Source organism: Ambystoma mexicanum, chromosome 3p, assembly GCF_040938575.1.
Source record: "Ambystoma mexicanum isolate Mex_15411 chromosome 3p, UKY_AmexF1_1, whole genome shotgun sequence".
In the NCBI taxonomy this organism is placed as follows: Eukaryota; Metazoa; Chordata; class Amphibia; order Caudata; family Ambystomatidae; genus Ambystoma; species Ambystoma mexicanum.
In genome coordinates, this window is record NC_090925.1 from 1,079,355,553 (window position 1) to 1,079,380,255 (window position 24,703).

Here is a 24,703-nt window from a genome sequence, read left to right on the forward strand (position 1 = left end):
GTCACAGCATCTGTATCCCATTCCTAATCGAGTCAGCAGTAGCCATGAGCTATATGGCCACAACATCTGTATCCCACTCATTAACTCTAACTTTCTAGTAATTCCCCATGCCATGTGAGTGCCGTGCTGTCCCCACCACCCCCTTCAAGCCAAAAGAAATCAAATTGGTGCTTTAAAAAGCACGTGGCGGGAGGCCTTAGCGGCACAGCCATTCCGCTTCCTGGGGCTTCCATCCCCGCCTTAGAGCCCTCTCACCGGCCCTGATAGGTGCTCTGCACTAAAACACAACACTGGTCTAATGACCCGGCGTGCGCGCCTCTACAGCGCCATTTCTGATAATTATCCATGCCAGCTGAGTGCTGCGCTGTCCCCACAACCCCCTTCAGGCCAAAAGAAATCAAATTGGTGCTTTTAAAAAGCACGTGGCGGGAGGCCGTAGCGGGCTCTTCCCCACAGCCGTACCGCTTCCTGGGACTTCCATCCACGCCTTAGAGCCCTCCCACCGGCCCTGATTGGTGCTCTGCACTAAAACACAACACCGGTCTACTGACCCGGCGTGCGCGCCTCACCAGCGCCATTTCTGATAATTCCCCATGCCAGGTGAGTGCCGCGCTGTCCCCACCACTCCCTTCAGGCCAAAAGAAATCAAATTGGTGCTTTAAAAAGCACGTGGCGGGAGGCCTTAGCGGGCTCTCCCCCACAGCCGTACCGCTTCCTAGGGATTCCATCCCCGCCTTAGAGCCCTCCCACTGGCCCTGATTGGTACTCTGCTCCCTCATTAAGGACACCCCTGGGCAGCCTCTGCCTAGCAGCCCCTGCAGCTAAGGGCCCCAAAGCCAAGGGCGGCTCCTACAGTGGTGGCTCCAGAGAGTGTCTGCAGGTGTCTGCAGGGGAAGCCAGTGAAGCCAGCAGTCAACAGCCACCAACAGAAACTGTGAGTGTGGCATGGGTGGGGTGTAGAGCAATTACTCTACTCCAGAAAGCCCCTTCCACTCTGTCTTACCTTCCCATAACATAGACTGCCATAGACACACACCAGATATACTTAGAAATATTTGTGACCACCATACTGAACCTATTCATGACAGTATTGTAGAAGTTGCCTTGCATTACATACTAACATACTTGTCAAGGTAAACAAGCGCCGCACTTAGGTGAAACTTGAATGTTAGCATGCCCACACTCAGATAGAATTGTGAACATTAGCCTGCGCAGCATCTAGAGAAGATTGTGAATGTTAGCATGCCCACACCTAGATAGAATTGTGAACATTAGCCTGCATCGAGTCTAGATAAGATTGTGAATGTTAGCATGCCCACACCTAGATAACATTAGCCTGCATCGCATCTAGACAGGATTTGAATGTGAGCATGCCCGCACTTAGGTGAAACTTGAATGTTAGCATGCCCACACTCAGATAGAATTGTGACCATTAGCCTGCGTAGTATCTAGAGAAGATTGTGAATGTTAGCATGCCCACACCTAGATAGAATTGTGAACATTAGCCTGCGTCGAGTCTAGATAAGATTGTGAATGTTAGCATGCCCACACCTAGATAGAATTGTGAACATTAACCTCCGTCGAGTCTAGATAAGATTGTGAATGTTAGCATGCCCACACCTAGATAGAATTGTGAACATTAGCCTGCGTCGCATCTAGATAGGATTTTGAATGTTAGCATGTGCGACACTTAGAATTCTGAACATTAGCCTGAGTTGCATCTAGATAGGATTATGTCAGGTAACCCACTAACCAATATAAGCTCAAACTCTCTGCATACTTATCTCACTCAAAAACTCACACAACCATCTCTCACACAACAAGCCGCACGCACTTCACAACACTGCAGCAACACATAAGCCGTACCAACAGCACACGCGGACTGACACCGATCCAATATCTGCACCAAAGCTCAGCACCCGGTGTATACCGAGTTGAAGCTGCCAACAGAACACCACTCCTCTCACTATCCTACTCCCTCTTCAACTTACTAACCCACCCCACCTTATCGTTTACAGATCCGCCAGAGCGCTTGGGGACCAATTCCGTTGGTGACGGTACGCGGTACAAATACCTTTAACATTGAACATTATCGCTCTGCAAGTCAGCAATAGCCATGACCTAGGTGGCCACATCTGTATCCCACTCAGTATCGCTCTTCAAGTCGGCAATAGCCATGACCTAAGTGGCCACAACATCTGTATCCCACTCGTTATCGCTCTTCAAGTCAGCAATAGCCATGACCTAGCTGGCCACATCTATATCCCACTCATTCATTCGTAGGAGCAACGCCTGGCCATTGGATTCGGTGCTGGATTTTAAACAGAGTTTGCAGTACACACCCCCCAGGGTTCTCCACTAAAATAACAGGAACGTAGGGCCTCACAGTTACCATTCAACATGCCCCTAAACCTATTAACTGCCTAACTTGGGCAGCGATTCTTGCTGAAGTGCGGCCCACATAAAAAGCAGTTGGTGTCGACGCCCTCGACAATGAAGCAGCTTGACCCCTAACAAGTGTTATGTTATTTCATGGCACGTGCTATGACGCACTTTATGTTGTGTTATGGTATGCTATATTGTGCTTATAGTTAATGATGCTATGCATGGTTTGTTTTATGGTGTCATATTATTTATGTCCAGTGTGTTGTGAAATGTTAGATGTTTCATATTGTGATGCGTGACTATTTAAACATTGTTGTGTCCTTTGGTTTTGTATGGTACATGGATTATTTGTTAGTTGAATAACATCAGAGTGACCAAGTCGGGAAACTTTGTTTTTTGAACCACAACTCGTGCTGTGAAGTGTGCCGGTTGTGGGTTACCTGGGTTGGAAATGGTTGGATGTGGTTGGCAGGTCTGCATGGCTCCACTGACGTCATGAAAATACCTTAACTGGCGACGGTAGACCTTTCCAAATCGCCTATCTTTGCTCACTGGCATGGCGACTGGGTCAAGATTTAAAAGCGTCATTTTTTGGGGGGGTGATAACATTATTTGTAACAGACTGGCTGGCCGTCTTCTGCCACCAACATCTGATGCCAACCCCAGTGTTTCTGGCGTGGCTACGCTTTGCATACCTTGCCCCTGCCAGCGCGTCCCCAGTGCCCCCCATAACAAAGTCATATTGCTCTTGGGCTGTAGTGCGCTATACAAATTCAAATAAATAAATAAATAACGCGCCACTAGGCTGGCGCATCTGTGTGGCCACCAGTCTTTGACTCCAGACATAGTGACATTTAATGAGCGAATGTGCTTCTCTGAGCACGTGGTTGACTAATTCCCAGCTCCACTGGGGTACACCCCTCCCCTCTACCCCCCCAGACGACGGCCACTCCCCTGTGACGTGCGTTGGCCGTCTGTGTTGGGCCTGCTGCCTGGCTGTTTAGTCATGCAGTGTGTCGGGCAAGTCTGTCATTAAAGCCGAGTGCCCTTTTCAGTTTGCAGCGATCCCATCCTGCAGCACGTTACTTAATCTCTCCTCAGCAAGCCCAGGATTTCCACTGGCCTTGCTTGGCAATTGTGGTCTTACTTCTAGAGAGTCTGACCTCTTCACCCCGGGCGTGCCTATGCCTCGCTTAAATGCTGTGCAGGTGTTGAGTGGTGTGGGAGCATCGTTTGACAGTGCGCAATGTTTTCATTACTAGGCGCAGCGCAAGAAGGGGTGATAGGCCCGTGGAAAGGGCCCATCTTGTTGCTACTGCTGCAGGGCCTCTGTTGCTTGGACCGTGCTTGCTCTAACCATTGCCACGTGTGTCCTTGCGTTTCTAGATAAAACCGTGAAACTCTGGAAGGTGAGCGAGAGGGACAAGCGGCCCGAGGGCTACAACCTGAAGGATGAAGAAGGCCGACTGCGAGACCCTTGCACCATTAAAAGTCTGCGGGTAAGACTAGTGCCTCGGAGACGCGAGCATTTGCAAATGTGTGACCACTGTGAATTTCTCATCAGGGACGGCGTCGGGGCGTTCAAACTTTTCAGTTGAAATTGGCAGAGAGGCACTGGGGGGCACCCCGAGCAGCTGCCCCCATTGGCATCTTAGGAGACAGAAACATACACCTTTATTTCGCACGTGCAGTGTGCAGGTTACAGGCTGCCTTTGCTGGCGCTCTCAGGCCTGTCGCCTCCCTCTTGCGGGATCCAGCAATGTTTTTATCACCGTGTTTTTCCACCTTTTTCCCCGACGTTAGCACCCAACTATCAAATAGAAATTAATAGCTTTTCTGCTGACATTAAGGGCCCGATTCATGTAAAAGTGCACATTGACCCTGTAAAGTCTGTGTGCCGAAAACAACTTTGTGTGTCCCAGCGCGCATACATTTTTGTGTGTGCTCTGCGTATTCATGGAATTTCCCCCGCAAAGTAACCCTATGCGCATATACCGGTGGGAACACCCAAGACACTCCCCCACACATTGCAATTCCAGCCATGTATACCGACCTCAGCGCACTCCTCGTCCGTGAAGTAATGCTGCATGCAGACCCTTCCCCCCCAACTAAGGCAGCAACACTGCATGGAGTCCACCGTAATTATTTACTGCACCCCCTCAATTTGTGTACCAATTCTTGCAACTCTAGTCAGTCACCGGTAAATCTGCATGTGAACCCCCTTAAACTATGGCTACACCCTGCTACACTGCATACGCCCACCCCTAACTCCAATCGCACCCCAACTGCATTCACGCACCCCTGAAATTCCCAATCAGACCTTAACTTTGCGTGGTGATTCCTATGCGATTGAACTTTAAGCCTGCCTACAAGTGGTGGTGTGATCTCAAGCTTTGTGTACTGATTTCCCTGATGTGACGTTGCACGGTCAGTTCCATGAGTAGGCTTGGTTTTGCGCAGTTGGGTGCGTACAATATCCTCGCTCGGGCTGTCCCTTGACACACCCATTTTTCCCTTGTTCTTCCTCATTTTACATGTTTCCCCCCCTATTTGCATCTCTGCGTAGGCCCAACCCAAACTCTGTGTGGAGTCTCATGCATTGCACTCAACTGCATGCAGAGACGTCCCGAACCTGCACGAAGTCCCCACAGTGTTCGAAAAGACCCACAAAGTCGATTCCATGCATCGAGGAGGGGGGGTTTGCACGCAGAATGATACGCAAAGTCCCTATTCATCCCGCAAAGTATTCCATGAATCGGGCCCTTAGTGTTTCAGCTACCTGCTGGCTGCCTGTCCTGTGATAACGTGCAGCTATTAAGCACCTTGTTGCATTTTTTGACTTTGTTATAATTTAAGCACCCCTTGGGTGCTTTACACTGTTTTTCCTAGCTGTAAGGCAAGGGGGTGGGGGAGGCAAACATCATGTTGAAATGGGCCCCCACCAGCCCTGAGGCATCTTCAGCTGGCCTTGTTGCTTGTTAATGCATTCCTGTAGACAGGTGAAGCTCACCTCCTTCCAGAGGAAAGAGGTGCATTTTTTGTTGGGATTTTCCTAGGGATAACCTTTGAACTACTGTGTTAAGTCAGCGAGAATGCATGAACGTCACTGTGGTGTTGGTGTTTGCTGGTGATCCCAAACAATGAAATCAGTTTGCGTTTGCAAATTCTGCTTCCGAACTCCAGCAAATCATGCACAGGTGTGAATAACATGCATCAGGTGTAGTAGAAAAGAAAGGGAAACGGTGTTTGGCAAATTATCACATTTATGCAACATATTAAGGCAGGGCACCATATTTGCTGGTTGCTTTGGAGTTTCATAACCTCCAAAATAAAAGCAGTTGGTAGGATAAAATACCACAGCCTTTAAGACAGAGGGAGGGGTCATTATCCCAGGATAATGACCTGCCCACAAGTTATACTCCGGGGCAAAGCTGAGGACCATACATTGGGGAAGGGTCATTATGCCAAGTGATAATGACACCTTCTGAGGCCTATAAGTCTATAAGCACATAGTGGTAATAGCAATACCTGTTTTGGAGTTTTAATGGTGAAGTACAAAAGGGTAGTTTAATAATAACTAAAGTAAATAGGAAACTTTGTTAGTAATTTAAATTGGGCTTATTTTGAAGCATTTAAATAACAAGGTTGTCTTCATTAGTTACGTTTTATTTTTTACTGCATATGTACTTGAACTGGAACAGGTAAAATTAGCTTGCATCAGGTTAATGTAAAAGTGGAAGCATAAGCTTTTTCTCACATTTTAGCTTTCACTTTGGTGCATTAAAATGGATGTTGCTGTGAACTAAATGTCCTCCCAGAGAAGGAGTGTCTTGACAAAAGAAATCTTGTCTGGAAATTGTATTGTTGTCCTGTCTGCTTTTGCAGTGAGATTGTTCAGAATACAGTCAATACCAATAGTTATTGCCCGCCCTCCAAATGTTCTGATTGGTGGAGAGGAAGCCAATAATGAACTCCTTTTATTCATATGGAAAACAGGTACAATTCTGCCTTGCCTTTCATAGGTATAAACAGTAGAACATCTGTGAACAGTCACCCAATCAAGAGGTCCCATTGACTTGCTGTTTCTGGCGGATGCAGAATGTCGACCCGCATTTGTTAGGATGCTGCGCTTCTGCCTGCAGAGTGCAGACGTACCTTCTAAAAATAAGCTTGCTGACAAACCGAGTTGGCTTTGACGAAGACATCGTGAAAGTGCGACGACGATGTCAAGAGCTCGACCAAGGCTCTGGGTGGCGCTGAGATACTTATGGCGGGTTTCTCGGTTGCTAGGCGACGATGTCAGAATGTATATGTATATGTGTTGCTGTTCTTTCCCATCCCCCTCTTCAGGTCATAATTAAAAACATGAGAACTGCATGTTGCGTGCTCGGCCAAAGTGTGGAAATCCTTTACAGTTTTCAGTTCCGTATCAGATATGGCTGTTTTTTTTTTTGCAGAAGATTAGTTCTAACGTCAAGGTGAATTTAGACTAATCCTTTTTCATCACAAAAGTGCCCTTTTTAACAATTCAAGAACACATAAGTGCTAGAGTCGGCAGCAAGGTGAGCTCTTAGTTTAACCAAGCTCACAGTAATTTTCTGTAAATTAGCAAAATATTGTATATCCTAACACTGAAGGCCTTTTTACAACCATACATTAGTTTGGTATTCCCCACATTTGCTGAATTACCATTTCGTAAGATTACACTTTTCAGCATTTTTAAGTACTTTTTTTTTGCTGCAAAAAGGGAGATGGTGGCTTTGGGTTAGGCACATAGGAAGGGGGTAGTGAGAAGTGTGTAGCCCTCACCCCTGTTTTGGGCCTTACAAATTGGTAAAACATCACTAATAACTTCGTAAAAAAGCTCATTCATCCAACAGTGTTACTGTTTATACACTACTTTTCAATATCCATTGTGGTCTGTGGCTAATATGATTGCCCTGCACTTTGTGCTTTGTCAACATAGAGTAGACCCGTCATACCGAACTCCAGGCAATTGTACAAAAGTAATTATTAATACTTTTGCAAAGGTTGTGAGTTTTAACTTCAAAGTTGTCGTGAACTGAGTAATTTCTGCATTAATGCCCTGCATGAGAATACCTTCCCAGAAATGCCTTATGCCCGCCCCCACCAAGAAAGAAGCCCCACAGCTGTTACTATGGCTAGAATTGAGCAATAGTTCCGGAAAAGTCCCTCCGCGCAGTGCTGACACCAATTCAAGCATGACTGCTACCCCCACTATGGAGCTTCACTTCTGGTGCCTCCTTTGAACTCGGGGAGGAGGAGAAAAGAAGGAAGACAGGGGTCCTGCCCGGAATGGGAACCATGTATCAAGTGGGAATATGGAGAGGGTTCAAAGTAGGGTATAAGCAGCGTTAAACAAAATCTTTCATCATTTGTACATGTCATACTATAATTAAAGGGGTTCTGGCTATCTTACGGACATTGTGGAACTGGTAGTTTAAGAGGGGGTTGTGACTGCCAAACTCTAGAGCAATAAAGTTGTTTAAATGGCTGAGCTTGAGCCACACATTTGGAGTAATCCCTGGGCACATGTGTCTCACTTCAAGGATTCAGAGAAGGATGTCCTCCCCTTGCCGCAGAAGAGACCTATTTACCAGAGATGGGCCCAGCCATCTAGCCAGTGATATGCTTTGCCCGTGCATTCTGCATTGAGTTTGGTTTGGGATCCTGCCTGAACGAGCTGCCTGACGCTGCTGCAATTTCCAGTGGGACCAAGAGTTATGGCCCTGAGTGGGATATATGCCCTGTTTGGGCGTCGCTGCCTGCCTCGAGCCTTGGAACTCCTGGGAGACAGATGAGTTTTGTGGAGAAAGCCAAGCGGTATTAGACCAGTAGGGACACCGCCTATGCCAATGGCTTCCACCTGGAAGAAAGCCTAATAAAGATCCTCGCCATCCAACACCTTTCATTTGGAACTAGTTTGTGGTCACCTTCAGAAGCCTGCAAAGAGTGTTCTCCATCTCACTTGAAAGGAAAAGGGCTAAAAAGCCTGATTTGATGAGTGCCCAGCTTTCGGGCAAGTATGGAAAAACAAGGCATCCTTAAGCCCCCTTGTGAAGAGTTCCCTTTTAATTTGTGATGTCATTGATTTTTAAATAATTTTAGTCTATGGCTGCTGATTTTACCTTTTAATGTTTAACAAATCATTTTAGTGGAAATTTTCTTGTAGACATGTATTCATTTTTAAGAGGTCATTTTTGGCATAGTACTAATATTTTCGACTGAATTGTCTTTTGGGTGATTTTTTGCTTCCTCGGACAACCCAACATCTCCCTCAGAGAAGGTTTTAAGCTTGGCCCACACTAGCTAGCCACGGGCGAGAAAAGGGGGATTGCAAGGTGCCTTTTGTATACCTCTGATATATCCCCCCCAATTATCAGATTATTATGAAATATGTGCCAAAGCATGTATCAAAATGTGTGGCTTCCGTGCCCCAGTGTTCTTCTGTGTGGTTGCCTGACGGAATTACTGGAAGTACTGTACCGTGGCTGAACAATATCACTGAAACCTCCTGTTCGGAAGGCGATTTGTTGATGTTCCTTGAAAAAGTCTTTTTGACTTCGAACCCTCAAGCATTGCACCATGTTAGCATGTTATTTTCAGTCAGTCCACCAAAGGCTATCATAACCAGAAGCTTTGGGTTTTTTCTAGTAGACTACCCTATGGTCACCTAAGGCCAAGATGGCTGTGAGTCAGACCAGTAGAACGTGCAAAGGGCAAACAAGCACCCCGTGCTAAATGGCGATCCTCCCTGTACACAAAGGTGTTTCCCAGTGCAAGAGGAAGCACCACAGTTGACTAGCTTATCTGTGTAAGCATCAGTAAAAGGGCTTGCTGCTCTTCAATTGTTTTATTGTATTTCTCAACCCCTCCGCTCGATGCCAGGTAGTAAGCAATATGGAGTTTCCTCTTTACCCTAGAATTTCCCGTGTCTTGGTCATCACTTCACTGGTCAAATAAATTCCTCCGTCCAACTCAATTTCCCGTGTCTTGGTCATCACTTCACTGGTCAAATAAATTCCTCCGTCCAACTCAACTCAGAGAAGGTGTGGTCGATCATTGGTGCGGCAGCTGTCTCCACCTTAAAGTTCGGGGCGGGAAGACATTCTATCCACTTGGTAAACAAGCTTGTTACAGTCAACATGTACTTGTTTCCTCTAGAATCACTGGCCCGGTGAAATCAAATTGCAAATCTGACTAAAGCAGTGTCATTTCCCTTTTTTTCAGGGGAGCTCTGTGTGTGGGAGAATTTGGCTGAAAATGAGCACACACAAGACACCCGTTTAAATATATGTTGAGGTCCTGGCCCATGTGTGGCCAGTATGCAACCTCACACAAGATTTCCAATGTCGTGTGAAAGCCAGCAGCCTGGCCCAAGCTCTGCCCACTAATCTTAGCTCTGTGAGCTTCAAAAGGTCTGAAGCATAGTTGCATCTGGTGGGGGCCTGGTACACATTTCTTCGAATCTCCTCTGAAAATGTGTTTTTGAGCTGAACACAGAAATCTTGCACTTTGAATATTACATTTATATCACACATTAGGCCTTTGAATATCTGGCATCATGACATCAATGTCCCCTTCACCATATAATATATATTTAAGTGATTAAGGTCAAGGAGGTTCAATGGTAAACAATTCCTTTTATAAATGCTACATTTTAGCATCAGTCACCTGTTTTAAAAAGTAGACCTCTGACAATTGGAATCAAGGCCCAAATAGTAAGTGTATTGCTCTTTCTTTGAAAACTGCCTTTTTGATGGGCAGCTGAAAATGAAATGCTGTCTTTTCGGTATGGCAGACATCTCTGTGTGTTTTCAACAGGGGCATCATTTGGGGGTGGCCAGGGGTCGCAGCTGTGACCCATGTGGTCTCCCTAGCGACCCCTGTGGTCTCCTTTGCTACCCCTAAAAAACCTTTTGTTTTTTTTTACAAAGAGAAGCTTCTAGGCACCATGTGGCTCTTTTTTTCTGGAGTGGCTGGATTTCTTGTTCAGGCCTCTTAAAAAAAACAAGGGGTTCCACAAATGTAATAGGGACCCAAAATAAGAAAGAATAGGAATGGTAAATAATTTGTCTTTCTGGAATTCTATACAATAATTGCTAAACTTGTTAAAGGTTTATTTTAGGGACACTTCAGGGGTTGAGTCACTGATTTAGTCTGTTCTTAAACACCTCGAATTCACAATGCAGACAAAACCGTCCAAAAAGCATTTACCGTAGAAATGCATCCATTTCGAAGTTATAGCCTGTTTTTTTTCTGGCGTTGTCTCTGTCACGATCATCACAAGGCATTCCATCTCGGTGTCCTCAGTCACTTGAAAAAATCGTTGTGCCTAAATGCTTGTTTACAGTGTAGAAATGTTTGACCATAGCACATAAAGTGCCCCTTGATTTCATTGGGCCACAATAAATGCTTTCTTGTAATGTGTCTATCTTTCTTATCTCCATGGCATGCTTTCAGGATGTTTGTTTTCATGTATGAGGTAACGAGTGCCCAGAGTACGAGATGCTGTGTGAGTGCACTGCTTTCCCTGTGCTACTCTAAATTCTTTAATACACAGTTATGAACCCTGCAAATGGCCTGTATTTTGCCAACCTATGAAGCTTGAAAAGTAGATCCAAGTAAGCTTGACATGTGGCCAAATTTGCACCAGACCTGCAGATGAACTGGCCTGCTGTTCACAGTTAGCCGTTTGATTGTATCCACTACAGAATGTAATTTGCTTTGTGACTTTGAAAACATTCAGGCATATAATTGCTAATTTTACTATAGCTGGTAAGATAGCTGAGTGGGTTGAGCGCTCACTGCTGCGATGTGTGTGTGTGATCTGCAGGTTGCAGGTTTGAATCCTAGCAAGGCTAACTCAGCCTTTCATCCATCCGAGGTGAATACATGAGTACCAACACAGGTTGGGTGATATTGTCTGTACATTTCTTATAAAGCACTTAAGCGCAAGTGCTGTACAATAACACATCATTATCATTTGACCTTGGACATTTGCTTGCATTCACAGTAATTTGGTAATATGGGCCTATACACACTAATATTAACAATACATATGTTGATCCATTCTTGTATGAAATGTATATCATATTACAGTGATATCAAAAACATATTTTTTCTAGTGTACTTAGGAACACTGCTATGTGATGTCATTTCCTGCTATGTCAAGCTGTGAAAGGTCGTATGCCATTGCATCCTGTGGGATCAAATGATATCACTTCCTGTGATGTCATCAGAGGACAGGGGTCACATGATGTCCCTTGCGCTACCCCAGGCATTTTGGTGAAATGACATCCCTGGTTTTCAATGCTCTAAATTTTAGGCCCAGCATAGCAAAATGCAGGTGGCAGTGCTATGCTGAGCAGTGCAGGGATAACACTAGTCGAGAAATTAGGCTATAGTATAATAGACACACATTCGGAAGTTGCCCATAATGTGACTTCACTAAAAGAAGGTACTGCTCCTCTTGACTTCATGCAAAACAAAAATTTGATGGCTAGAAGGTTTTGAATAAATCATAACCACGGGCACAGCTCTGGGCAACTGTCCAGACCACTGTTTTTCAGCCTGCAAAGCCATTACAGAAGGGGAAAGACCATATGCAAATCAGGCTTGGTCCCACCCAAGAAAGGGCAGTACAGCCCAAACAGCTAGGTCACATCCCTTCTGCACAAGACCACAGGCATCCCCAGAGATGTTTCGGCCTTGTTGGGCGTCATCAGGTGACATCCTGTATTACTTGCTTTTCAATGTGATGACTGCCCTCAGTCCAGCTTAACAAGGATCGATGGCCATGGTGAAGGTCTCGGAGGTGAACTTGCCCACCTTACTACAACCCTGTCACAGCTGCTGTTACTTCTATCAGGAGGGCATTGTTCCTAGCTCGCGGCTACATTTTCTTTTCTTTTTTTTTTTTAATGTTTTTTAGCTTTCAGCATTTACAAAATCCATAAACTTCAATAGTATGTTAAAACACTTCGCGGCTACATTTTGAGCTGTGGGAGCAATAGACCCACGGCTTAACCCTGGCTTATTCACCAGACCAAATTGTATGATCTCGCCCAACTCTTGCGATATTATTTTGCCACGATTACTCCCTTTGCCAAACATTGCAAGAGACTACTTCCTAATGCGAAGCGTTGAATTTACCTCCTAATGCGAAGCGTTGAATTAAAAAGAGGATTTGGCGCTTTCTGTACCATCGTAAAGAATGGGTATGCGCTAAACTGGTTGGGCTAAAAAGCGCCTGGTAGCAGGGTTGTTAGACGCTGTAGAAGCAATGTCTGATAGACTTGCACTGCACCCTCTTTTGTTGCAACAGATCTGTGTAGTGAGAGAAGATTGCCTGTTCCAGAATTCCCCAGCAAGCACTTTTCACAAAATGCAGTGCCCACCTAAAGCAGTGGCACCTGAAAAGTAGAACCCGTGTGTGCTCTCCTCTGATCATGTGTTATTTTATGCCCAGAAAGCCACCTTGCACATCTCCAACCCCCGCAGTCACCTGCCCTCCAGAAGCCAGCGCCTGCCGTAGACAAACGGTTCCATGTGTTAATATCACCGCAAAAATATTGTGATACAAAAATATCCACATATTTTTGCGGCGATATTGAGCCATGGACCCTGCGGGGGACACCCCTGCAAACCCCTGCCTTATTTTTAGATGTGCGGGGGACACCCCCGCTCCAACAATTTACCCCCCCCCCCCCAAAAAATATCGCCTGTGGCGAGACAGACGACCATATGTACGGCGATATTTTTGGTGTGGATAATATGTAGGGATACCACCAGAAACTGCACACGGGCAGGCCCTGGTGCTCAGCGCTGGAGCAGATGCTCACCTCCGCACTAGGCTTATCCAACAGCTCGGACCCCGCCAGCCCATCTGCTGGGTGGAAAGTCTCCAAAGGGGAGCTCACGCCGTCCAACGTTGCAGCCAGCGCCCAAAGCGCTCCATGGTGGGAGCATCCACCCCTACTTCCTCTGCTCCTTTGTCTTTTTCCAGTAGGGTAGTCCAATAGACTTACCACCGCAAGATTCCTATTCGGTTACTGCAACGGGCGGCACGCTGTATCATAGTTCGATAATCCATAATATTGCAACAACAGGCCCGACTGCACAGCGGTAAACTCAACCATCCGCGGGCGGAACACGTGTCAGAAATGATGGGCCTTGCGTGACGTGATGCGCGCCGGTCTTCCCCTCGGACGTCTGCCGCGCGGGGGGGGGGGGGGGGGGGCAGGAGGGAGTTATGCCCGGCTTTAACTGCCATGAAATGATCTGTGTGTCCTCAGACCTGTGAAGGTCGCCGCGGGGGTCTGAGACGCCGGATTACGATTCCAGACCCGGCGCTTTATCACTGTCAGGCAGTCCCCGGCGACCCGTGGCAGATTCCGGCAGGGAGCGGAATTTATAACCGCGGAATTGTTTCATTTGGACACCCTGACATTGTCACTGCTGGCCCCGGGAAGGCAGCGACTCGGACGAGCTTTCCAGAGTTAGGCCCCATGTGCAGTGCCCAAGAAATGCATTTCTGGAGGGGGGAGGGGGGAGGGGCTATGTTTGCCCCATGGGCTCCCGGGCTGATTTCATTTTTATTGCTGTACTTTACAGCCCAGCGTGCAGCCACATCCGAGATGGAAGGACCACGGCGGCCAATTTGATGGCATCTCAGTGGGAGAAGTGGCAAGAAGCAGGATTGAACCCAGGCCCAGGAAATCAATGATGTCCACGGGCCACAGAGTTGGATGAAAGGCGCGCCGCTGCATTCCTAGAAAAGAAAGCGGAGGCATTTGTCAGCTTGGCGGTTTGACGTCATGGTGGCTTTTCATGGAATGGTCAGTAGCTGGGGAACATCGTCAACAATATGTTTCAGAACTCAATACTAGCAGGCACCACTGCAGCGTGTGAATGAGTGAGATGAAGGCGTGGATGGATGCAAATGTGGAGTGAGTAGTAGGTGCAAGGATGGCAGCCGCTTGTGGTTAGGACAAGGAGGGCAATTGGTGTTTCTGCTGACTTCCTAATTTGCTTATCTGCTCGTGGCAGGGTTCACGATTACGGTGGCATGAGTACAGGAGATTATGGCCTCCCGCCTTGTTATTGAAGTCAAGAGGAAAATGGCCACTCGTGGATCTGCGGGGCTTGACCAAGGCACACTCGTTTCCCTTTAAGTCTCGCGTTCCTACCTTTCTTAGGTGTTTCTCTGGGCCTTTTTTCCAGGCATCCAGGCTTCCAAAGCAAGCTAAATAGTCCAGTCTTTTAAGTTAGTGCATCTCATTTTGAAATCAATGCGAACGGAAACATTTCTGTTCGTGGGGAAGCCAGGATGCCAACATAGGCCTACACATTGCAAAGTCAGCAATTCAGCCGCTAGACCACCTCCCCTTCGCTAAAGCTTGCGGAATGCATTTGTTTGTTAAATGGAATTCTGTGGCGGGAAACATTGTTCCCCTTTAACGGAAGCCATTCGTCACCCTCGTGTTGCAGTTCGATGTTGCATCTGTCGCCCGCTGGCTGTGTGCTCCATAGAGATTGCAGCGATAACGGAAGGATAGCGCGAAACGCGATAGAGTTGCAGCGACCCCCATCGTGGTTACAGACCGCAGGGCTAGCCCGACTCATCAGGCGCATGGCTACCTTTTTATTTAATTAAAAAAAGGAATCAGGTCACCCCAGGTCAGCGCCCTCATCAGTCTGAAGTCACTGAATTGATACAGAGGTGGCTTGACGTTGACTGAGCCGGAAGCCTATCCGAATGTGCTGATCTGAGACTAACCTTCATGCCTCTGATTGAATTTTGCAGTAGGCCGGAGATACCGGTCGCTCGCTATTACCCAACGGATAAGACGGGCCCGACGCAACCACGCAAGGTTGTGTTTGGCAAAGATATGCACATTATAGGGAGGAAAATGCGCCACATAAAACCAGCCCCCCCGAGCATATAAATCACAAGCTTAATTTTTGAAGATAAATTGCCCTATTTGGGTAACCGTGCAGAACCATATTAAAAAGTCTTCCGTTACCCCCTTGAAAATGGGTTTGCGTCCATTATCAAGGCAGAGACAAATGGGAGCCTCTCTCACGCACAGTGACACAGATGAATGTCCACGTAACCCACATCCGAGTGAGTGCGCGCTGGTATTTCCGGACGTTCAGTGGCTAATCCGGTGGGGTGCAGTCTATTCACAGATGCGGATTTCCAATTCTCCGCCGACGCGTGCTCTACTAGCACATGCGGCAGAACACCCTCGGGAATGTAAGATTCTCCTTTAGCCCCATATGTTTCGTCCCATAGCCACAAAAGGATTTTAACTATTATTATACGGCCATGCAGACCCTCTCTGTTCAGAAAAATATCCCAGTTGGTTCAGCGCCCGCTGCAAAGATCGATGAGTAACCTTCAGAGCAGAGGCTTACAATTTGTCGGTGGCCACTATGCCTTTTAGCCGTACGAGTTTGATAGAATTAGTACCAACATATTTACAAAGGTATTGAGCGCAATCTTGAACTTGACGGCTATTCCGGATTCTTGGAAAATTGCAATTTTTGGCCCAATTTTTAAAATGGGGGGCAGGAGTGGCATTACAGGCTGTCACCCAACATCCCTGTTGGATTTGCATGCAACCATCTCTGGTTCTGTCCTACATGCTAGATTATTAGACAGGGCAACCACCAGTAAGACCTTTGCACTCTCCCAGTTGGGTTACCAAGCGATAAAGAGCAGAAGTGACCAATGTCTCACTTTGCACCCGATTATATCACGGTGTGTATTGTTTGGAAGGACACGTTGGTTAGACCTTCTCTAGGCCTAATCATAGCCTTTTTTCTGGTACCAAGGGATAAACTATGGAGAGAACACGTAATCGTACGTATCCCAGAAGGGCTGCTGAGCTGCTTTATGGTTTTATACCAGCATAACTTATCTTGTGTAAGACTTGGCAAGACAGGCTCAGTTAATTCTACTTTTCCAATTACCAAAAGGTGTGTGTCAAGGTTGGGTCCTTGTTCCCCTGTTGTTTATTTTATATATTAATGGGCTTCATAACCAGCTACAATTCGCACGTGTGAAGAGACGTCAGACTCCACTGCTGATATTTGTGAATGGCGCAGTTATTGTGGCCGCACCAGAGATTTACTTGGTACCTTTTCTGATGTTTACAATGATCAAATCTTGAGGAGTTACTCAGCCAAATCCAAAATGATGTGCCTGGGACAAAGGACTATCGCCAAGCTGAAGCATCCCATTAATGCCCTGCCTTTGGAAATTAAGTCGATCTTGGGGTTTGGTTTTCAAATCATTTTACTGGGCTACTCATTTCACCAACACCCAGGTTAAATAGGACATTCAGCTGGGCAGTAACATCCTTATCTGGGTCCTTGGTTTACAGTCCTTTTCAAATGGCTAGAAAAGTGTATTTTGCTAAGTGTGATGAGTCCAATAGAGTCATCCCATGTGGCCAAGGGACTGCAGCCGCTACTTTATCCTGACCCTGGGGGCAGCTATATGAGGGAGGATCACGTGGGAGGTGACAGCCTCGGGGGAGATGTCATGGCTTCTTTGGATGAGCCATGATATCCCCCATTTGCCCATGAAGAAAATCCTTTATTACCCAATAGCCTAATGGCCTATTGCCAGAGGCATTGCTAGGGGGGCTTAGGGGGCTATAGCCCAGGGTCTTTTGGTTGTAGCCACAAATAAAATCTCAGGGGCTACAGCCAAAAGGCTAGCTAGCCCGAGTCCCGACAGCCCCAACATTAGCTTATCCCCGGATCTTTTCCAGACCTAGCAACACCCCTGCCTATTGCTATACATCTACAACCCCATGTAGGGAAAATAGAGAAACCTTTTCCAAAAACCCTATAGGCCACACTAACATCCTTGCTCTAAAATGTAAAAACCCCAAAATTACACTTTCCAGTCCTAATTACCCACCATTATAGAGCTGGCTCATTCAGAACTGTTGAAAGTAATTTTCCAAGTAACCTCTATCAATCAACATCAATGGACTCCTTTTCCCACAATCACCCAAGTACTGGAATGAGGAAGAAGGAAATAACAATGCAGAGCTGAGGGAACCTCAAACTCACTGACCGTTCTAGTTGTTTTCAGAATGCACATGTGCACGGGACATTTAAAGATTGAAAGCAAACTCTTTGATGCTGCTGCTGTTTGGGAGAAGTCGTTGCACCTCTCTGCGAGGCTTGTGGAGCTTGGAAGTACAAACCCGTGTGGTGGAGCAGAGCGGCTCACCAGAGAGGAAGCAGAGAAATGCTGCTAGGATAGAACGCGCTGCAGAAATGCCAGGAGCCACCATAAGACTTCTGGGCGTTCGGCAACCGAAGAAGGCAGCGTGTCACCTACTGGAACCTGTATGGAGGCAGGCATGCCGAGGCAAAGCCGATAAAGAGACCGCAACGACTCAAGAGCAGTCCAGAGTGAACACCAGGCAGTAGGCCTTTGCCGCATAAGCGCAAACGGGACCAAGAACGTCAAGCAAAGCCGGTGAGTCAGCCCAGGCATAGCGGGGACACTGGGGTGTTTCGCTGACCGCGCCAAGAACTAATTATAACAACTAAAGCAAGAGAAACAGAGACATTAAAGAAACTGATTGATTGAAAACAAAGAAGGCATATTGCAAATAAGGATCCCAGCAAACATGAATGTATGGAGTGCAAATATGGGGGAAGCCCAAATCGAATGATGGCTCAAGAAAGTGTAATATACCAAAAGTGGTATGCACAACTGTGGAAATAATAAAGAAACCACGAGTGAATAAAAGAAGCCCTGACTGTAGAGTATACCAGATAATCATACGTGTGAATGCAGGAGAGTATACCAGGCAATCACAAGTGCATAAGAAGTCCTGGCAGGGGAGTATACCAGGTTGCATAACTGTGAATACAAGAAAGCAGGCAATCACAAGTGCATAAGAAGTCCTGGCAGGGGAGTATACCAGGTCGTTGCAAATCTACAGGAAGTAGCAAGAACAGATATAGAACTGAACTTTTGAAAGAAGTGGAAACCACAAGGCTAAGCAGCCTTGTAAATGAAAGTTTTGTTGTGGGCCAAAAAAGGCACAAAGAACTGTTAAATTAGGAATAATTTGTATTAAGGAAGAATCCAGAGATAGGGGACCACTCTCTGAAACCAGGGATTTTGGGCCTCATCATGAGTTGGGCGGTAGCCCTTAAATGCGGGGTTAATGGTATTACCGCTACATTTAAGGGTCCGCCCAATCTCCAGCCTGGTGTGTTTACCCCCAGCATAAAGCTGGGAGTAAACACGCCAGGAAAATTGCAATTTTCAGCGCAATTATTAGCAGTATTACTGTGTGTTAATTGCACTGAGGGACTAACAATTGCCGCCCAATCCGTGATCCGCCAGTAATACCGCTGGACGGGTGGGCGCTAACGCTAATTAAGTTGGCGGTATCCGAGCCAGGATACCGCCCAACTCGTGATGAGGCCCTTTGACCTTGGAGAACGTTTGTGTTGAAGAATCATTTGTAATAAGGAAGATCCCAGAGAAAGGGAGTCACCCTCTGGAACAAGGGGTCTTTCTCTAAAGAGAATTTTTATGTTGGAACTGTTTTATTTTCCTTTCTTAACTCTTTTTGAAATCACTGAAAGTTACCGACTATTTTAGTTTGATGCTCAGAATAGAACTTTTGGACACGAGGACAGTTTTATTTTGACATTTTGACACAGACATATCCTTCGTTTTTGGTTTTAGGTAGGGAAAGTCCTCTTAGAGCAGGGTCCGAGAGGCCTTTTTTACAACCCTTTTCTTTTCAATAAAAGTCTTTGGCCAAAGAAAGACATGTCTAACTCGTGTCTGAATTTCATTCCTGACTCTTCACATAAGACAATAAGCCAAATGTTGTACAGGTCGAGGTATGGGTCCAGATTGTGGGAAAACATTTTGAGGTAATCAAAAAAAAAATCTTAAAATATCTTTGTGAGTTCCAAGTTCTACCACTAACTCAATAGTGCACAATGAGGATCATATTAAATGGATATCAGACACAATGTTATTTAGGGGTGCCTTTGGAAGGGTTAAAATATGGTATATGATGAGGCAGTCTTAAATTGGGAAAGGAACATCAGTATTCTAATCCTTCCTCCTTGCCTCAAAGATCAAAATGAATATTGAAAACAGCTTCTGCCTTAAAAACTCTGCAGAGCTCTGTAGGCAGGGGCTGGGCATATCACTACAGTAGCCAGGTAGGGGGATTTTGTGGAAATAGGAAGAGTTATCCCTGACCTGAACCTGATCACTCAATTGCGTCTAAATAAATGTAAGCTGAAATAAGATATTTGTCAATGGAAAAAGCAAGAATACCAATTGGCAAACTGTCCCTGTGCATTTGTAGCAATAGAGGGTAAAATCCACTTGCTTTCCTTTTGTACCTGGCATACATACGTAAACAATGGGTAATTCTTGTTTTACGTGATGGCCTCTGTCCCAGTAGTAGAGAAGACTTCTTCTCTCTTTCTAAATTAGATAACCAATCTCAGCTATGTGGATTAGTGCTTTATCTGTTAAAGGCATTTGACTGTAGAAATAGGGTGATGAAAGGATTTGTGGGACCAAGTTGCATGGTTTTTTTTTAACTTTTTTTTACTTGACTTTTGATTTTGTTTTTTAGTGAGGTTTTAAGGATTGTCATGAATTGTTTTATTGATTTCTTAAGTTTTATGTTTTCGTAGAAGATTTAATCTCCAATAAACATAAAATGATAAATATAATTAGAGAATCATTGAATTCAATAATGTCTCCTTTTAATCAAATGGGTAATATTATAAAATACAGGTTCATAGTTTTATTGAGAATTGATAGCTCAGATAACTGGGCGTATGCGTCTTGTATCGTGGATAGTTAATGTGCCCTATTTCGGTTTGTCTTGTTCCTTTTCCAGTATCCATTTTTGGGTTGTTGTTAATTTTGTAGACCACTAATTTGTATCTATCAACCGTATTTCCTAGTTTGTGTTAGTCGTCTAGACATGGAATTTCAATCCTTTTTTATTTAACTTCGGAGCTCAGTCCAATATACATATAATGTTTGATGTTTTTTGTACCCCAATAAAGAATGCAGTATTTTCTTTTTTTGGTGTGTTATGAGGCACGAACATACTGCCTTCTGACTTCTTCGTTGTTTATTCAAAAAATGCATACCTATTGTATCGACAAAAACAACACATTAAAAATATTATTACCTGGGTCTGGCACAAACTGCTTTCAAATTGGTCTGTTTCTAAGCTTAACATTTTGATCAAAACTCCTTTTCCCCGAATCGTTCTTCATCACTGGCCTCCACACCTGCCAATGCTGTTCATTTGTTGTGGCTTCCTCCAACCTGGCGAAAGTTTCCTTACCTTTGGCGACATCTGCATTCTGCTGTCGCTCCCCCTCGCCTCCTCTTCTGCCACTGCTGGTCTCTTTTTGCTGTCAGTTTTCCTCATGGCACCTGCCATCACGTGCACGCTTCTTAGCCCTTCCTCGCTCCCAACAACCTTCTCATTCTTCAGTCTTAGCCAAATCTGAGCTGCTTTTCTTGTGCCGCAACCCATTTGTACCCCGGACCCTCCGCTTTGCACTGCTGGTTATGGGATACTAATCACTATAAAGCCCTCATGGGGGGGGGGGGCATTACCTTCTGGTAGTGGCCCTGGGAACCATGTTCAGACCTGAGAACTGTAACCTGGTTCCTGAGCAGTTTACCAGGCACTTAAAACCCCTCTCCATGGATGTTGTGTACAAAATGTACTTAGGCTACAGCACTTGAACCCAGATCTGAAAATGCAATAATTAGGCGGTAAGTGGGCTTCACCAGCCAGTAACTGCCCAGTGAAGCCCACCGAACGCGTGATTATTGCCATTAGCAGCCCGAGGCAAACCCTCAAGGTGCTAATAGCAATTTCTTTAACAAAAAAGCTGCCTGTGCTGCTTTGTTTGTTGCAGCCGCCGGGGAGAGTTAGGATTGCCATGGAAATGGAAGGCAAGGCTCCGCTCGAAGCCCCTTTTCCATTTCCATGGTGGAAAAAAGAAGCCAAATGGCGCTGCCCTGGCGGAGGAGCCGTGTTAAGGTAAGGACAGGGGATGGGGGCTTTGAGGGGCTCGAGATGCGGCAGCAGAGGAGGGGGAACAGTTAGGGCCCGGGTGGAATGTGGGCACGCAGAGCACTCGGGTTGCCCCAAACCCAGGCATGCCTCATTAGATTCAGCCCACGTTTGGAGGAACCTGATTGGCTGATGCACCCGCCAAGGGTGCTAAGGAAAAATTACAGAATGAGAACTATCTGGCAACAGGCCATTCCACCCCTACACCCCTTGACCTCCAACTACGCTGTGCTTGCTCTGCATTTGCCTCCTCAACCGCAGTGTGTCAGATAGCTGCTGCACTATTGGGGTGCCACCACACTACAGCCTTGTGCAACACAGGGCTCTGTACTACATTGCCCCACTTGTTCCTATTTGGCTAGTAGCTATTAATATGCCACTTTGCTCTCTTTGACTTCCCTTTCCCATGTTTTTGCCTTCACACCCACTGCCTCTAACACAATGACAACTCGCTGGTCCAGTTGCAAAGCCTTCCTTGGAGGAGACAGGCCCAAGTGGAAGCACCTTTTTGCTACCCATGGGGAGTAGTGTTTGAGCCCCATGAAGAGCTAGACTGTAAAGCAGAAGCTGGTAAACCAGACCTGGAAGAGCCTGGAAGGATGCCAACAGGCCCCCGGCACATCAATGCTCCACCTTTGGTCAAGGCATAAAGGGTGCAGTCAGAAAGAGAGCAAGCATCTATTTGGGAACTTTTTTAAAGGAAATTTAAATGTGTGCATGATTGTAGGGATAATATTGCTTTATGCATTTATCCCGGGTAAACCAATGTAACTCTGCAACCCCAGGAATCTCCGAATTTATTGCAGAATACACCCAGGATATCTGCCAACAGTATTGCTACCAGCAAACCAGAATGTTCTGTGTGATTATTTATTTCGTTTTCCTCTGGGCACAAGGATTGGCCTTTATAAGTGAACCCTTATGCCCCCTGTGCACGGCTGCATGCTGGGTCCACAGGGTGGTGCCGTCTGTGGCGTTCAGGAAATGGCTTAATCTCCCATTGTTTGCACTGGTGGGAAGTTGTGATCTGGGTCCGGAGAAATTAACAGCAGCACCCCTCCTGTTAGACAGTGAAAACCCTGATCATCACTGTCTCCTCAAAGGTCTAGTAAAAACGTATTGAAGAAAATCCTTCAATATGGGCTGTAACTGAACTTCCATGATCTGGTGATCTGGGAGTGCTTCCGCCCAGGTGCAATATAGCTTTTTCTCCTCTGCTTGGCCTAGGGTGACCAGATTAAAATAAAGGTACAGGAAATAGACATAGAGGTAGGACTACTGTAAACACAAACAGGACTCAGATAAAACTGTAGTCCTACTTCTATGTCACTGGAGGGGTTCACAGGCACACTCCTCTCACTGGAGGAGAGCGGCCAGGGAGGGGAAGAGCGTGTAAATGGGGGCGTGAAAAGCAGGAAGAGCAGCGCCGGGCCCGATTTTGGGATTTCTTAATTAGTTACTGGCAAAAACCGGCACTGTAGCCACCTCTCCCTCCAATCCCGGGATGGGGTTTTAAACCCCCCAAAACTCTCGGGACATCGGGCCCAAAGGCAAAATACCGGGATGGTCCCGGCAAAACCGGGACGTCTGCTCACCCTAGCTTGGCCCCATTTCTAAGGGTTGAATACTGGAGGGAGAAAGTTCTTCTCCCTTGCCTGTGGATATTCTCCAATAGTTTCTTACACATAAACGGATGTGTCTGTCTTTAGCAACGACCAGCAACTCAGATTCTCACAAAAACAACAGTTTAAAACCCGGAGAAGAGGTGCCAAACAATCAGAAGGCTAGAAATCCTCTCCTAGCCGCCCACATTCTATCCTGGCCTGTTCCTCTTCTGCAGACCTGCCATTTTCTCATTCATCTGGTATCCACTTATCCTGCCCCCTTCCCAAATCCCACACCCACTCGCCTCCTACCCCAACATCCCCACATACCCCTTCTTCTCCTGCTCCAGTGTCTTGCATTGCATCTCTCCTACTCAATACAGGGCAATGGAATTAGTAAAGGGACTAGTTCCCTGCACTATTTCCTTTTGGCCACCTTTGTTTATAGTTCTTTTTGAGGGGACATTGGCATGTGCTGTATCCATGCAGCTGATTCAGCCCAAAAAAGCCTATTAGCACCCTGAATGTTTGCCCCTGGTTGTTAATAGTGTTATGCTCAACGTCTGAGGAGTAACATGGACGGTAACTGCCCCGAGCCCTCATGAGGCCCACACTGCAGTCTGGATTGCCTGGATCGGACTGCTGGGCTTTTACCGTCCATGTCCACCACTGCATGTGGAGCTTAATGCTATAATGCCTGCAGTCACTCACATTGGACACACTCTATCGCAGACCCAACCTAGACTCCCTTGAGCCTGTGGGTCGGGCCTTTGTTCTCTCGCAACAAAACTTTCCAAATTACACCCCCTGGCAAGAGCACCCAAAACACAGAGCAATTCCAGATTACATTCCAAGGACGACCAGAGTACTCTAGTGTGGGCCGGTACCTACCCTTCTCCCTAGTAAATGGGGAGTAACCTAGCCGCAGACTGTGTTGTCCATACTGTTGATCAGCAGTGCTTCTTTACGATCTGTCTTTGTATGCCATTTGCCCAGTGGTGGCACTTAAACTGCTCTGTGGTACGCATCCTCTTCCCAGAAAATGCAGAAAAGGGTGCTTTTTTGAAGTGTAAACACAGAGGTCTGCCGCGTTCAAAACCTAACTAAAGGCTTTTGGTTTTTTTGCATACTGCAGGTTGGCACTAAGCGGGGCTTTGAAGTAAGGTGATGGTAAAAGCCATAGCTGTGCTTCACAGGCCCAGGTTCCCCTAAGTTTGTTTCTTGGATTCTTATCTTTTATTATTGGGCTGGGGCAGACCCAAGAGTGAAATGGAGAGTGCTACTGGCCCTTCTCCCTGACAGTCACAGCTCACGCGGAAGGAGCCATCAGCATTACAGAGCTCCTCATTCTGTGTATTGTCCACAGTAAATGCTTGCACCACATAAGCCTGAAACAGTGTAATGCATGCACACTTGCACATTGTATTCAGCAAATGCTTGTGTGTAACAATGCTGTAATGGGAAGGCTAGTGGGGCAATACACAGAGATGTCTGGTTGTCTTGTGCGGGTAAGACATTTTCAAGAATCAGGGTGTTGTAATTGTTTATGGGCTTTGCGAATAAGGG

General features: G+C 46.3%; 1 protein-coding gene across 3 annotated transcripts in view; it reads left to right on the forward strand.

Moving 5' to 3' along the window:
* PPP2R2B (protein phosphatase 2 regulatory subunit Bbeta) overlaps positions 1-24,703 on the forward strand; it is a 1,057,189-nt gene that overhangs the window by 900,642 nt on the left and 131,844 nt on the right. For all 3 annotated transcript variants that reach the window (XM_069652436.1, XM_069652437.1, XM_069652438.1), the window contains exon 4: positions 3,772-3,884. In XM_069652436.1, the coding sequence (XP_069508537.1) occupies positions 3,772-3,884 (113 nt within the window). The remainder of the gene's footprint in view (positions 1-3,771; positions 3,885-24,703) is intronic.